This window comes from Ambystoma mexicanum, chromosome 2p (assembly GCF_040938575.1).
Source record: "Ambystoma mexicanum isolate Mex_15411 chromosome 2p, UKY_AmexF1_1, whole genome shotgun sequence".
NCBI classification, from domain to species: domain Eukaryota; kingdom Metazoa; phylum Chordata; class Amphibia; order Caudata; family Ambystomatidae; genus Ambystoma; species Ambystoma mexicanum.
In genome coordinates this window covers 1,039,209,271-1,039,225,793 of record NC_090923.1, presented here as the reverse complement: position 1 = coordinate 1,039,225,793, position 16,523 = coordinate 1,039,209,271, and the positions used below count along the sequence as shown (strand labels likewise).

Sequence of the window (16,523 nt, the reverse complement as noted above, 5' to 3'; positions counted from 1 at the left end):
AAAAAAACACCTTAACTTTAAAGCCATCTGCAGCGACCACAAATCACTACACAGACAAGGAAATTCATTTTTCCAAGCTACCAACCAGGAAGAAACCTGAGATCGAGCAACGATGCCCAAATAGAAACAAGCCAGTATGACAAAAGGAAATTTGGAGAAACCGCATTCTTATTTGATGGCCAAACTGTGGAACTCTATACCGAAGGAGATCAGAATGACGGAAGACCACCTAGCTTTCTTAAAACTGCTGAAAACCTGGCTATTCAACTCACTGAGACAGCATAAAAAACGTGCATCCCCACAAACCATAGTCTGGGACCAAAGCAAACATCGGACAATACGATCGAAGAACCAACAATAAAACAACCACGCAACCAAAGCCAAACAGAAACCAACTAACCACCCCTCCTCTTTTCAACACCCACATACCTCTCATGTACCATAGGGCCAGCAAAACTACAAACAAACCACCCACCCACCTCTAATCACCCCACAAGACCAAACTGTTAAACAACCCAGACACTACCCCTCCGGACACAAGAAGACCAGTGCAGATGACAAAGCGCACCCTGAAAGCTAACCCGTGCACAGCAATTTCTCCTGTTTCTGCAAGTATCAACAGAAGAGCACAACATCTATCCTATCCCTCTTCCCTCACTAGCAAACCCCACCCACTTTCTTACAGAGCCACGTGAGCACCTTGAGACCATGCAAATGGTAGCAGTGCATACATCACCATAACAAATTAATTTGCCTTAGTAATTGATCTTCAATCACCGTTTCCTTTCCTGAGCTAACTCTGTCACCATTACTCTATCCCTCCCAGCAACACACATATATTAAATGGCTGCTCATACATTTTCCATGTGTATCTGCTTTCCTCAACCTCCTCTCTGAGCTCTGGTACAACACATTTAATCATGTTAAGCCTTTACTTTTCCACCTCCAACTTTTCATCTTGCCTCTTCCCGCCCCTCCCCTTATGGCCTTACTCTACAACCTGTACCTTCTAAATTAATCATGTCACTCTAAACTCCTCTCATTGTTCTTTTTCATTTTCACATATTCTCCGATTTACTTGATGTGGATTACCCAATCTTCCTTGATACATTTTCTTTCTCTTGCATTTCCATGACTGTGTTGAGATGCTTAGCCTCTTGTCTTTTTAACCAGTCCTAATCAGTATGGTTGTTGGTCTTCTTTTCAACGTCTTTTCTACTGCCCTGCACGGTCCATTAAAGTTTGGTGCTTGTGCCTTTTTCACACACTTCACTCTAGACATCTAATGGAATCTTTTTTTTTTCTTTTCTATCCTGATGATTTTGATATGTCGCTGTTGGTTAGATTTATCATTTTTATGCTTCATCCCCTCTCCTAGTGAAACCCCCAGCACCTTTTGCTGGACTTCTGGACATTTTTCTTTCAATCCTGAATGAGTGGAGCCTTTTTCCTCCAATTCATTGAGATCGGCACACACCACCTTCAGAGGAGTGCCAAAGGGATACCTTTTAGTCACATAGACAATCACCTAGTTATGGCTGGGGGCAGTGGACGTCTTCTAACAATTACTGTGCATTTTCTGTCCTTTGTCTGCCAGAGTAGCTGAATAGGTCCCGCTCCCACAGGGGGTCTGGCTGTTCTGATTGGACAGCCAAACGCCCTTTCTGTAAAATGCTGAGAGAGATTGCAGAGGAGTGTGCTGGAACTGTATAAAAGGTAAGGCTTCTGGAGTGGAAAGCAAGTCGACCACTGGAAACAGAAGTAACCGAAGAAGACGACCATAGACGCCTGCAGACCCTTTGCAACACCGTGAAGCAACCACTGCTGTCCTGACTCCATTTTCTATGCGACAGAGGCGCTCCGAAGAGGACAACTCCTTCCCTTTGGCTAGTGGGAACAACCAGTCCCAAGACAAACTTGGAAACAAGCCATCTCCCGTGGTCCTAGGAGGTTCCAGAGCTGTGCAACACCAATACCAGGAGACCTGCTGCCATTTCGAGTTCATCGTTGTGGAATCCGGCCAAAATCTTTGCTAAACCCGGAAGGACATGCCAGAGATCCGATCCAACCCACCAGAGTGTGGGACTGCAGGAAGCGAAGAAGATTGACTGTGCAATTTGTGTCCTTTGTTGGTGCTGCAGGAAAAGCACCAAAACCATAGAGTGAACCAAGAAGTTGCTGAAAGTCGTGCCACAGGTCCTCCTTCGAGACTGCTGCTGAGAGATCCCCTCCATTGTCCTGCTTTCAGTCACCAGACCAAGGAATCCGGAGGTCTGGTCCAGAGCTGCTACATGGCGGAGCATCCAGCACAAACATTTTCTTCTAACCTTAAGGTAGTGTGGGGAAAAGGGTATTGCTTACCTGAGTCCAAGAAGTCACTCCAGAGCTTTGCAGTGCACGTACAGGTGTCCAGGGCAACCTCCTCCTACCTCAGACCCAGGTCGCTGCTTGTGTCCCCTTCTCGAATCCCAATTGAAGGTCTTCTTTGTTAGTTGTTAACTTGCTGCTTCAACAACACTAGAAACTGGAAGAAATCCACAGGAACTCTTTGTAATTTGCTGCTTGTCACGACTTTGTCCTCTCCAAACTGCCTTTTTAACTAGGGTTGTGTTTTTGGACTTAAAGGACTTAATACACCATCTCTAGAACCTTGAACTAAGCTTATGTACAATAACTAACCATTTTCCTCCCTTTAAGTGACTTTACTATTTGTGTTTGCAGAGTAAATGTATTACTGTATAAACCGTTGAAAACCGCATGCGTGCACAGTACCCGATAATACGATAACATTGTCTTTTCCCTTTCTAACGTAGCTGCGAATGTAACCGCGAACAAATACAAAAATGAAAGTGCCCTTTGAAGTGTATTACCAAGTGATTCTAAGTGTTCTAGTATAAACGTCTGAAGTATTTAGAGATTCTGCTGTAAATATATACTTTTTATATAACTATATGTGCAAGTGTTTCATTGTTGTGCCTGTCTAGCTAAGATTCAGTGTACTCACCTACAGCTCACATCTTCCTCTTAAGATAAGTCTGACTGCTCTGCCACTCTATCAAGGTCCTGATGTAGTACAGACTGATGCCAAGAGTTGGGGGCTGGAGGGTCTACAAAACACTGAACTTACTAAAGCCTTACTGCCAGTACGACTTTAGGAAAACTCCCCTAACTGTCGCACAATATATACATTCTTTATTTATTTTTTTATTAAAATGATATGGTTCAAATTTTAAACCTTTCATCTCTTATACAATCCAAAACAACAAGAAAATCACTTTTTTAGTCCATTTCCTTTTCTCAATTGGATTCAAATAATACATTAAGAAAGCTGACAGTTATGAAAATAACTTTCTTTGTGCCACCATGTAGGAATTTAGCCCATCGATCTTTTGGCCTTGTTTGAAGTGAGGTAAGAGAATGAAGTGCCAGTTCGTATCGAATATGGGCCATCGGAAACGATTGAGGTAAAGAGAGCACTTTCCACCAGAACATGCCTTCAAGACGCAACCATATAGATCTGTCGATCTTAATCATAGATTCGCTTCCATAGAGTAAAATTGCAGTCACTTTTTGTCGGTAGAATGATATAATTGGTTTAAATGTAAATCTTCCATACTTCAAGTGTAGAAACCGTCCCTGACGGGCTAAAGATAGAGTTTTTGCCAGTAAATAGTTGGACCAATTAGTTTCAGTGGGTGATTGATTTAACCAAATCCCCAAGTATTTAACTGTTGTCACTTGTTCAAGGGGTTGATTATTAACATGGCGAAAACTAGATCTTTACAGAAAAATAGTCTCTGACCTGCATATTCCAGCGCTATATATTTTCCAGCAAAAATAACTCGCAACTCAGGCAATTGTATTAAAAACCTGGAAGAACCATTTGGAAAATACTAGAATAACGGCAGACATATCCATGGAGCAGCTAACTCGGCGCCCAGGAAAAGCAAAACAAAAACTTGTGCGCGACGATTGGATAGGGACTATCAAAGCCAATAGACAACTAAAACTTAATCTGGAATGCAAGTTGGACATGCATCCATTAAATTGTCTACCGTTATATTTACAACGCTTCCCATCTGCCTCTGTCAGAGATACTTTCCTACGGTTCCGTTTTAACTTGATACCAACACGAGAGCTTCTACAATCCAGGCAACTTCTAACCAAAGAAAATTCCTTCTGTCGGTTCTGTAAACAACAAACTGAACTAGAAACTTTACAGCACATAGTTACGCTATGTCCGGCACTTGATGAAACCAAATCCCTAATTAGAGACGTGTATCTATCATCCACAATCAAACTCTCACCTGAAGATCGATGGGCTTAATTCCTACATGGTGGCACAAAGAAAGTTATTTTCACAACTGTCAGCTTTCTTAATGTATTATTAGAATCTAATTGAGAAAAGGAAATGGACTAAAAAAGTGATTTTCTTTTTGTTTTGGATTGTATAAAAGATGAAAGGTTTAAAATTTGAAACATATCATTTTAATTTAAAAAAAAAAAATTACATTCTCTGAATTGTCCACCCTCCAGGTTTTCCAGTACACCTCACTATCACTGAAATGTAAATCCCTTAGTTTCCTACTCCTCGTTGCAGTTATTGATTTTCCCCTAGTCCACCTCTCTAATCTCCCTCTCCTGCCATTACCTTTGATTCGCCTTTGAACATGTTCTACACACTTTCTTGCAGTCTTCCGTTGGGTGGTTTCATACTTTTATTCTCCTCAATAGCCACCTTTTCATCTCTAGCTCCTGTTTGTAGCGAACCTAGTTATCTTGACACCAGCAGTTTCCAGGAACTACTTTTGACTCCAAAGGCCAAATGTGTGTTTGTGAATTTGTGTGAAGAACATTGGGATACCTAAGAGACATTGGAAGTTTAAGTAATTTATAATGGACCAAAATGTATGTTTAATCGCGTGTGGAAGTTAATTTGCTGCATGCTGTTTTCAAGCTCCTCATTCCCCAGACATCTGCTGTTTCTCAAGTTGTGCCGTTGATCTCTACTTACTTCTTGCTCACTATACTCTTTTCACGGTTTCAGTATATTCAAAATGCCTCTGTCTGCTTTCACTTTTACTATGCTTTATAGTCTGGGTTATGTGCTGTATAACATTAAACGAAGGCATCCATATGTGGGGAACGGGAACCCTCAAAGCAGAAACGTTAGTTACAGTTGTTTAAAAGAAACCTGACTTCTTAAACAGAACCACGAAAAAAATGCTTTATATGAAACTAATTCAAGAACACTACTAAAATCAATTTTTATCTTCAGTAAGTCAGCCTGTAGCGTTCTACTTTTTCGCAAGAGCTGTGGCAATTTGCTCTCCCCAGTCTATTAAGATCCATTCCAAGGTAGTCTCATTAACTTCTCAACAGTTTGATGTCCTGGCATAAAATGATTGGCCCAACAAATGTTCCTCTTAGCCAGGCTAGAGTTTTGTTAAAACTGGCCTCTAAGGGTTCATGCCCAGAATGATGAGGTATGCTGGTGATGCACTTTGTGTTCGTTAGTCTACTCCTTAGTCCTCTCAAAACCTTTAGTTTCTGAACCTCTCCCATATACTTGGTTCTGCTGCTTCACTGAACATGCTCTGACATCTACCCCCTTTTAAATCCAGTTGTCCAATTCTCAGTAAATCTTCTTTGTCCATATTTTTCATAAAGTTGTATTTCTCTTCTGCTAATGAAAGTAAATGCATTAACTCCATGTTCAGATCTTTTGCTAGCTTACCATGGAGCATGAGCATTCATCACCAATATTTTCAGAAGGCCACTTCACTGCCAACAGAGCCCAGAATCTATGGTCCTGGGAAATGTACCATGGGCATTATTTTCTACAGCTGTGACTGCATCTCTGATTTCCCGATCACTTGCCGTCTTTCTAGTCACCTCTGCCAAACTGCACCCACCACACGACGCTCATCTGATGGCCATACTCTGCACCTCCCTGCCTCAACTCCTGGCATGCTCTGCACTCCCTCCTCCCCTGCCTCTGCCATGACATCTACTAATGCTTCCTCCATCCAATAACCCCTGCCCAAACTCTGCGCTTTCCTGTTTTACACCACCCTGAGTCTCTGCACTCCTGCTCAATACACTTCCCCCCTAATCCCTGCAGGATGCTCAGCCCTGGTGCTCTGATAACAACTCCAAACTTCACTCTGAATCTTTGCATCATTTCATCTTATTTCATCCTGATGTCCCATGTTTGTGAAGCTTTGACAAAAACAAACTCAACACAACAGGAAAGTTTCTTTTAGCTGTACACTATCTTTTAAAATCAAGTGAGTTGGAGAAATGTGCCTTTATGAACTCCAATTAAAAAAGTTATCATTTCAATAGAAAGTAGCTGCATCCTTAAAGTAGCCTGTCCCATCCTTATTTTAATAGCTCTGCATTGGTTAACCTGGACTGTGGGGAGTTAGTAAGTTAGTATTGGATAGGCTGGAGCTAAAACCTTCCTGGTTAGCCAGCATAAATCGTGACCTGGAGTTACAACTGGCGAATTTAACTTCCACATAAGATGCAAACGTAGCATTTATCCATTATTTTTGTCCCCTTATGCTTTAAATGCCATCTAGATGTGTCCTCATGTTTTTTATAGATTGTCCTAAACACGCAGAGTTATAATGTGGTGTGTTTTATTTACATAAGTTGGCCATTCAGAGCCAAATGTAGATCCTGGTAGCTGTTGTTGGAGCTAACTAGGTTCTTCTGGCTATAAACAGGCTCTCTACTCCCCTTAACTTTGAAAACTGCTGTTTTTATTTTGTGCTGCAAATGCCGAGTTGCAACAGAGGTAATGTAAATCCATGCTTTTGATGATGAACCAGAAGGTGCTCTGGCTGATGCATGCTACAGTCACGCATCTACTGGGTGGAGCAGCTGTCTGTCCAGCAGTGACCAATTTGTGCCTGCTATAAAATGGCTTGGGGGTGCATCTAGAATCGAGCAGTCATCCTTTTAGCCTCTGGATCACTGTTTTCTGTATTTTCTGTAGTTTGGAAAACAATTAAAGAAAAATGGATAGTAGGATGCGCTGAAACAAAACAAACCAACCTCTCACTGGTAGTGCACAAACATTAATGTGGGGTGGATGGTATTGGTCGTTGACAGATTCTGCGCATATGTTTAAATATAAGTTTGTGTGGAAAGTAGCACGGTCTGTTTTATCCTCCTTATTCTGGGGCAGTGGGGTGCAACACTTTCTATCTAGCGCGATAGTGATAATTCTGCCTTCAATTGCCTTCTTCACCCCCATTCCCCTCAGTGACGGCATTACTGTTCTTCGCTGCTTCTGTACATAGTCCTAATGTATTGCTTTTAGTTTGGCTTATTGTGTCTCCTGAGAGGAGTGTCTCTAATATTTTTCTGTAAAGCGCTCTGCAACCTATAGGTTTTTTGTCCTAGAGAAATCTAATAAATTACCCTGACCCCATTATAATCCCTTCAGAGATGGACGATGAGGACTGTGAACGCAGGCGGACGGAGTGCTTGGATGAAATGTCCGACCTGGAGAAGCAGTTTGCAGAGCTGAAGGAAAAGTGAGTTGTGTGACCTGAAGGGTCAAAAAAGGGATGTGATGCCAAGTTGTATAATAATGAAGGCCATAATGTGAGGACAGAATAGGATGCAATCTTCCAAAGTGGAGGGTACTGGGCTTGCAATCTATTTGAATGTATTTGGGGTTTATGATAAGCTATTTCAGTCGAACGCTCCCACTTACGCCTTAACCAGAGTCCCTTTTTATCTTCGTTCCTCTTAGTTTTACCTTTTCCGTGTCACTTACTACTTTAATCTCTGGCTTGTCACTTTTATTTCCTTGCTGAGGATGCTGGCCTAGTCTCACCAGTTCAGAGCCTGACTTTAAGGCAGGCCATGTGACTCAGTGGTAGTAATGTTTGACGTTAGTGACTCTTGTCTGCTGGGCCCCCGAAAGACTAGCAGATGCAGTTACCCACATCCCTTAGAATGGGGGAGGGAACTGGGTGGGTCTTTGACTGATTGGTAACACTGCACAAGGCACACACAGTAAGACTGCTTACATAGTCATTTGTTTGGAGAGTCCTGGCCCTTATCATTGTATCGCCGTTTCACATGTTCTGCGGGCGGGATATGACCCCTCATGTGCATGGGGATCTTTAAGCAGAATAGAATCCTATTATTTCCAGCCTCATGGTTGATTGGGGGTGTTTGGGTGGCTCCCAAGTGTTCGCTGCGGGTTAGTCATTGGGGAGAAGTGGGAAGCTGTATGACGACTGCCATGCTGTGCATGACGGCCCTTAAAGGTCCAGACTACCTCTGGTTCTTCCCACAGACCTTGTAGACGCCTCCCTCGGCTCTCCCGAGGAGCCTCCACGTCGCGGGACAGGACGTGGCGTCTCCGTGTCAGTGGGTAAGGAGTTGGTCTGTGTCTGATGTTAAGGGCATTTCACATTGTAAAATGGGTGGCGGAGGGGCTAAAAGAACTATATCCAATTTAAGAGGGGTCTTTCTTTTGGGGAAACTGAGCAGGGCAGTGAGGATCTCTGATGAGAATATTATGGGATAAGGCTCCCCAGTACACTGAAATGGAGAGAGTAAATTGGCGGGAGTGAGAGTTCATGAGCTTACTAGCAAGAAGTGGGAAAGGCCTACGAAAAGGCGGCTTAGCGGAAAAGGACTTGCCATGGATACATGAAATCTTAGAATTGGACTGAGATCGGGTCTGCTCCGGCCGTCGTCCTATCTTCTTTGCACACACATTAGTCTCCAGCTCCATCTTTGCTTTCTCAATACCATTAAGCTCCTGTGTACCATGTCTCGCCACTGCTGCTGCTGGGAATCTGCCCTTTCTGTGCAGACATATTTACTACATGTAGTTCTTTTTCCTTCTCCCTTAAACAGCACTTTAGTCCAAGGCGCAGAGTCTGCTAGACCATGCTTTTCCTCAAGAAATGTGGGGTTCATCTAGTGACTTGAAATGCCTAGATTTTTCCCGCTCTCTCCCTTCCCTTAAAGTTGAACTCTAAGACTTCCCCTTTGCTAGTCTCTATACCCTGTATGTATACCAGTCCACCCCTGATGGACTGTAACCAGAGCCTCAGACTTGCTGGAGAGAGAGGAGCAAAGCTTAAAGGGTATGGAGCGCCTGGTTTGTTGGTACATCCAGTGAGGCCAACTTGGATAAAAGTTCCCTCCACTAGACTTTAATAGAATTGCCACTGTAGAAACTTGAGATATTTGTAGCTGTTAATCATTCACAGGCAAGTGCATAATAAAAATTTAAAGTGGGGAGGATAGGCAGGTTTAGAAAACGAGGGGTAAAAATTATCATGCAGCGTTTGAATCAAGTTATCAAGCCACTGGAAACTACATTCTATGTAGCTTGTCTGACCTCCCTGTGCAGTCGGTACTAGCATTGGAAGTTTCCAATGGTTTTGTATACAGACCGTTATCTAACCAAAGGTCCTGAACGTAAATCCTCAACAGCTTTGTATGCAGTTGATCGAAGGTAATCATGCAAGTCTGGTCTTTAAGAGCCCTAACCACAATAGGTCTTTGAGGATAACCTCTTGACTAAGATTCTTTAATTTCAAATGTGTGAATATTCTGAAGACCGGGAATGAATTTGGTTCTTAAGAACTGTACTTGGAGACATTTGGAGTAGAGTACATAAAGCCCTGTACTTGCAACTGGTGTGGCATCATTGAGCATAATGAGAATGCCAGTATAGTAGAGTGGACTGACTTCAGACTGAGTTGCTGTGCTGAACTGCTACCTAAAGAGAAGTAAGTCTTATTTTAGAAAAAGCATTGTCGCAGTCACATTCTGAACATGTGCTGTCCAACACAGAAAAACAGCAGTTCTCGGACAGATGCAGGATCTTCACTTGCTGCATGTTGTTATGCCTCCCTACCCTGCCTTTGCACAAGCAGGGGGCCCTGTCTGACATAATCACAACCAAGTCTACACAGCTATTGTATTTATACTTCATCTATTATAACCCTTCCTAGTACATAAGGAGGTGAAAGGTAGGATGGATACAAATATGTAAAACCTACATTGTATTAACAGGAGATTGGTTTTCTATCTCCACGTTTACAGTTGTGACTGGGTGTCAGCATGTACACTTATTCTTGTGACACCTACCTGTGCTGTTGCTCCATTTCTGGGAGTAACTGGGCGAATCCAAGTAACTTGATCTTGGTACTATTAAGGTGGAACTCATGCCCACTGGATTAATGTGAATCCTCATGAAAACAAAACCAATAAGTCGCCGTACCCTGTGCAGGGGGCACAAATTCAAGTTGCAAGCTAGTAGCCATCCATATGTCGCCACCTCAATTCTATACATACAGAGCACACAATTTCTTAACTCTCCAAGAGTCGAATTTCCCTAGCCAGTGGCAAGGGCTCATTTTGTGCTCTGTGTGTAGTTCTGTCCATGGTTAGCACAAGCGATTTGGTGCCTTTTGGACACAATGCTGCAAATAATGCCTTCACAATAATTTGTACAATGTTAACACAATCTCTGAGCACTGGCTATTCCTCTCTCTACCTCACCTCAGAATTGTTCCTCCTCTTTCAAAGAGTCTTGCCTCTTTGAGGTAATTGGCTCAAACCTTATGATGCCTGCCCTATTTTAACTTTCAAATCTCACCTCATATTAAGGGCTTCTATCCCCGTTTGCGTTACTTGGCTGTTAAATCTTAATTGCTTCCTATCCATAGCTGCTATCCATGCTGCCTGCTGTGATTCCTGTTACCCACTGTTATAAAAAAAATATTTTGTATTCCTTTTCTTGGTCCGTTAATCCATTAATTTCCCTACCATTGCGGTCAGTCTGGCTGGTCTGTAGCTTATTCCCTTTTCCCTGCTCCTGCTTTTGTGTAGAGGGCCCTCCTTTGCTTTGCTTTGGTTCTCCCAAATGTTTTCTTTCTCCATACAGTGAAGGGAGAGGTTGAGTAGAGAGGATGGGAATGTGGGATTGAATACTTTTGTGAAGAAGGCCTTCCACATGTACAGTGGGAAGAATAGGGGAGAGGAATCTTGGAAGTAGATGGGAAGGGAGGAGGAGAAGAAGAAGGAGGAGGAGGAGAAGGAGGAGGAGGAGGAGGAGGAGAAGAAGAAGAAGAAGGAGGAGTAGTAGTTTGGGACTGCACTACATGGGAGGTGGGTGGGCAATGTCTTGCTATAAAGAATGGGTGAGGGTGCAATTCAGGAATGTGTTGAGTTTGGGAGAGGCGTCATGGGTGCAGGGTCAAAGAGGCCTGAGAGGACATAAGGGGTGGAGGTAGTGGTTAATGAGGCCTTGAGAGAGGATGAGTAGATGTAAAACCATCCTTTTTAGATGAGCATGTGAATGGGGATAGTGGGGGCAGTATATTGGAAGGAATCGGATTCTTTGAGAGTGGGAGGTTGGGAGTCAAGAGAAGCATTATGTGTGAGAACTGTGAAGGGAGCAAGATTGTACAAGAAATGGGACTTCTAGTAGGGGGGGCTGTGAGTTGCCTTGAACTGGATTGTTTTGTGATCGTCTTTGGAGGGGTGGGGGGGAGGAACACATGACTGAGCAAACTCTTGCAGAGTTTATGTAGAAGGGGTTTATGTTTGGATTTGTGGGGAAATGTATCTTTAATGGTTGGAGGCAGGCAGAGCAGTCTTGGGCAGTCGTGAAAGGGGAGCAGTCCTTTAGGAGGTTTGGAGAAGGGGAGGCGATCGAGTATCTGTGAGACCTAGTTCTTTGTATACAAGTTTTTCGAGAGCCTCCAGTGAGGTTGGGAGAATGTGCGAGAGCATACTTGCAAAGGGGGTAGCAAGAGGGTGTCTTGCAAAGAGGATTGAATGGTGGCTAGAGGTACATTGCAAAGAGGATGGGATCGACTGGTCATGGTATGAGAAGAGATTTCTTGACTGTAAGTGAGAGGTGTGTTGCATGCAAGGATGGGGGGGAAAGTGAGGTCTCTCGGGGAATGATTTGTAGACCATGCATGCAATTCATATACTGTTATATGTTTGTACTTAGGTTGTTCAAGGAAAGATTGCAGCAGGTGAAAGCCAAACTGGAAGAAGTGGCAGCTGGGAAGGCCGCCGAATACATAGACCCCCTCGCTGTACTCCAGAAGAATATGAAGATCCGCATTGAAGTGGCTGGTATGTTAAGAGTTGGAGCATACTTCTCACTGTGGGCTGTAATTTATTGAGGAAGGGGCTATCTCCTGCATCTGCGTTCTTGATTAATCATTTTGTAAGAGATCATACGCTACTAGTGATGGGTGTTATCTCGCCCTACAATCAAGCCGTGCATAGTCCACTTTTACTCCTGAAAGTAGGCAAATACTCCCAACACAAAATATGAAAGAAAGAAGGGACGTTAAAGACTCTTTCCCCTACTTCTGCAAAGACTGCTTTACAAATGTTTATCAGTGGTAAGAAGAGAGCAGTGCCACTGGAAGATAAACGTGCGTCTTTTAAGTTCCATTAATTGCCTGGTGCAAAGAAGTCTATATTCTAAAAAGATAGATGTAAGTGATAAAATATATTTTTGCTCTCCTAACAAAATACACCCATTGGGAACAGGAATTAAAATCTGTTTTCTCCCAAATTTAAAAAGTAACGAGTAAAATATTGGAACTTCAAAAATTCTTTCTATAGCCCTGTCATTAACGTACAGATGGTAATTGAAGGATCAGTTGTTTCTCTTGTACGGGTATTTGCAGGAATTATTGCTTTTGATCACTGTTAGCATTGTATTCTAGTTGCTTTTATGAACTAGTTGGCTAATGGAGTAGGCTTGAGAGTTCACAGTGGGAAAAGTAATCTTTCATACATTAAGCTATTTTCCCAATCCAAGTATCTCCACTATTAGTTAGAATTACCAAACTGGGGTCTTTTATGAGCATTCGTAAACGTGCTGATATTTTATATGAGAAAATATATTTTTCAAAAGAGTTTCTAGCATAACAAAAAAGCCTCATAGCATGAGTGCATAGAAGGTTAGAAACAGTCTTTTTGTTCTAATAGTATACTGATATCACAGCTCGGACCTCATGGCTCCCATACCTCCAAATTGAGAGCACTTTGTATGCCGCCACAAGAATGTGGTTACTTGGAAAATGACCAGATTTTTAAATGTTTGTCTAATGGTCCTCAATGACCACAACATGGAGAGGGAAGGGTTTCCACGACTTTTGGTTAGCCTGGTGGTGGCTCAGCTTGCTTGTACTTGGGTGGCAGAAGTGCAGACCATGGAGCAGCCTGATGAGGAAGATCTTAAGGTGCATGGCTACATACAGGAACTGAAAGACTAATATGGATGGGTCCATGTTAGTTGTAGAATACCAAAAACCTAGAAAGAAATCTACTCCAAAGTAATTTGCATGAAAGTAGAAGCGTAGAGACATGGGAGTTGTACTACTTTAGTCAGAGCTGAACATGGGGGCTTAGCCGTTCATGATGGAAGAGGTCTAGGTATTTAATAAGAAAGAAGCCTAATTGGGCATGGAAGTTTGGACTACTAATGTCACAGACTAAATGCTCAAGTGACATGTGGAGAAAGGCAATCTGATTGAATGTTAATGGGAGATGCAACACAAATCAGGGAGATTCACAGGAATAGAAATTAAGTTCTTACCCTACCCCATACCAACCTAGATTTGGGAGCGACTGGAATTGACTTTAGAATTATTAGGCAGATTATGGAAAGGCAGAGAGACTGTCTGGAATTACATGGGAACAAGTGAGGTCCAAGAATAGGGCACCAGGGGTTTGCCGATTAAGCTCATACAATGTTGCATATTCAGTAGGTTAATTTGTAACCTACAAAATGAGAAGATCAGTTTGATGAAAGCAAAGTGGACTTTAATGTTTCTCTACAGGCTGCAGGGATGTATCACTGTTGTAGACTGACCTCTGTCCTCCTTTATTTGTTGTTGGGGATATTCGCTATTCTAAAGTAAATTGGCATTGAACAAGCCAGTATGTGACTTCTATTAACTGAAAATGCTTTGTACGTTAAATCATTTTTCCAATTGTTCTTTATTTCGTTTTACAAGTGTAACAAACTTTAGATTGTGTACAGCTTTTGGTAAACTTATCCTTTGTCCAGTTTGTTCCCCTGCCCCAATTCACTCTATGAATAAGTTCACGCCTAACAAGTAAATCTTATTTCACAACCCAACACCCGCCCTCACAACCCTCTCGTTTGAGTATGAACTTGACTGGTGGTGAATCTGCTACCTTGGTCCTTTTACACCCTGTAAGTAGATCGGCTGCGCCTGCTTACGGCTTGTATTTGGGGTCAGTACAAACTGTTTATCTCCTACCATCCTTGTTGGGTTCATAACTCTTGTTCAGAACTATGGTCTCTATACGAGCCGTTCAAGGTCCAAATTATTGTCTGTGTCATTGAGCCAGTCAGTGATCTTCTCCAATAGGTAACCTTCCTGACAGTCCTCCTTACTTTGACAGTTGTCCCTCTTCAAACCCTCTGTTAGACATGCTCTCGTTGCTAAAGCAAGTGATGGACTGTATGTGTGTGAGAGCCTGCAAGTGGTCACCATCAGCACCCAGAGCGGATTCATGGTTACCCTGTACCCTCTCCAACACAGGTTTGAGCACACAGAGTACATTTTCGCTAACTGGACTGTGGGCTGGGGGAGGGCAGTGAGGTGATTTGCTATCTGTGGAACCATTTTATACTGTGTAGGTTGAATTGCGTGGATAGTGATTTCTTACTTGCTCTATTACACACTTGGTGCACAAATGTGTTTATCTAATTCAACCCAATGTCTTTCAACGGCCTTACAGTATCATAATGTGTGCGGCCAAGTGGTAGGCTTTAAGAAAGAATTTAAGAAGGGTTGGCTTGACCTCTGCTAGATATTGCTTACAAGGCATAAATTAGTTTTGCAAAATTGATTAGTCAAGATTGCTAAAGAAAAATGTTTTGAATAGCAATCCAACATATATGATTAGTAATGATTAGTATGATTAGTAATTTTGTTAGGTCATTATTTTCAATTGAATGGGAAGTAATTTCAACCCATAAAGGCTGTAAAACGGATGTTTTTTTCACAATGCTCATTCTTTGTTTCAAATAAGCAACATCTACCATATGATCGGAATATCTTGGCTTTTAGCTCAATTCATTTTGATTTCTGTTACACACTAGTGTTATCTTTTTAAATATAGGACCAGAATGCACAGTGAATGTGAGAACAGTTTTTCTGAAGTCCACTAAGGGTTTAGTAAAACCATTCAACTGAGGCAGTACAAGACTCCACTCTTAGTAAAAGGCTGTACCACCTGAGCTCATGGTAGCGTAGACCGAGCAGCCAGGCTTATCTTAGGAGGGGGAGAGGGCTGTAGAATCAGTACAAGTGAAATTGTAATACAACTGGTCCAAAGATACAGTGAAACACTATGGGCCTTATCACGAGTTGGGCGCTAACCCCGGGGGTATTACCGCCAGGGCTATTAGCCCTATCGCCAAACCCCCCAGCGCTATTAGCGCTGATGTATGACTTATAAGGGACAGTTAGAACCACAGACTCGGGGTTAGATGGCACAGGGAAAGTAAAACCCAATGTTAAACTTTACGGAATGACTCAAAGCATGGGCGTAATTTTAGGGGGGGACGGGGATGTTCCCCTCCCTCCCCCCAACTTTCTTGGTACACCATTTTGTCCCCATTTCTTTGGCTGGGGGACCTTTTCTTCAGAGGTCATGTCCACCCAACATTTTCAGCAACGTTACTCCACTGACTCAAAGTTATTCTAGATGGGCAACAACCTAATACAGCCTTGTTCTGGACAGGCTAACAGCAAGTCAGGGGAAACAAGACCCAGTTGGGGGGCACTCATACAAGTATCCTGCAGGAATAATCTGGTGAAACCAACACATTACTTTTGGAAAGAGGCACAACCTGATCACAGGAGAGTAATATACCTTCACATCTACTTTCTGTTAGAATGGCAAAACAGTTTCCAAGGAAAGAAAAGATGTTAACCAGACTTTTAAGAATAGTGCATCACACATCCAAGGTAAGTTTTGTAACTGTTCACTCTCAGTTACAGTTACCAACTCTTTTACCAGTAAGTACTTTTAAACACTTAATTTACTTTTCTAGGCAAAAGGCCCAATCCCTCAAGTCTTTCCCTTATTCTTGGAGCATGAGTGTTCTCAGTGGCAGAAGGGGGGGGGGGGTTACTAGGAACTAGTGTCCAACAGGCAGTGTCAGGATAGGTTCTTAAGAAGCAAAAGGCAGAGTTCATTAGGAAGACTGGGCAAACAGGTGAGTATTTTACTTCTAGAGTTAGAAGAGGGTCCAGTGGCTTCACTGAAGACACCCTAGCAGGATTCTAGCAGTAGGGCTGGGTGCACTGGATGAGAGCCCCCCCTCCCCAATCACAGAAAACACCCCACAGCTACAAAGAAATCCTAAGAGACTTAAGGTAAGTACACACCCAAGCCAACACAGTACCTCATCATTGAAGATTTTGCAGCAGGAGAAGTTTAGGATCTACAGCCATTTC

The 16,523-nt window shown here is 42.7% G+C and overlaps 1 protein-coding gene across 4 annotated transcripts in view; it reads left to right on the top strand.

The window, feature by feature from the left end:
• The window catches only part of BRMS1 (BRMS1 transcriptional repressor and anoikis regulator), a 458,387-nt gene that overhangs the window by 93,484 nt on the left and 348,380 nt on the right, over positions 1 to 16,523 (top strand). For 2 of the 4 annotated variants that reach the window (XM_069644907.1, XM_069644905.1), the window contains exons 3-5: positions 7,460 to 7,550; positions 8,324 to 8,401; positions 12,014 to 12,141. In XM_069644907.1, the coding sequence (XP_069501008.1) occupies positions 7,460 to 7,550; positions 8,324 to 8,401; positions 12,014 to 12,141 (297 nt within the window). The remainder of the gene's footprint in view (positions 1 to 7,459; positions 7,551 to 8,323; positions 8,402 to 12,013; positions 12,142 to 16,523) is intronic. The other 2 variants (XM_069644906.1, XM_069644908.1) reach the window with 1 other exon arrangement.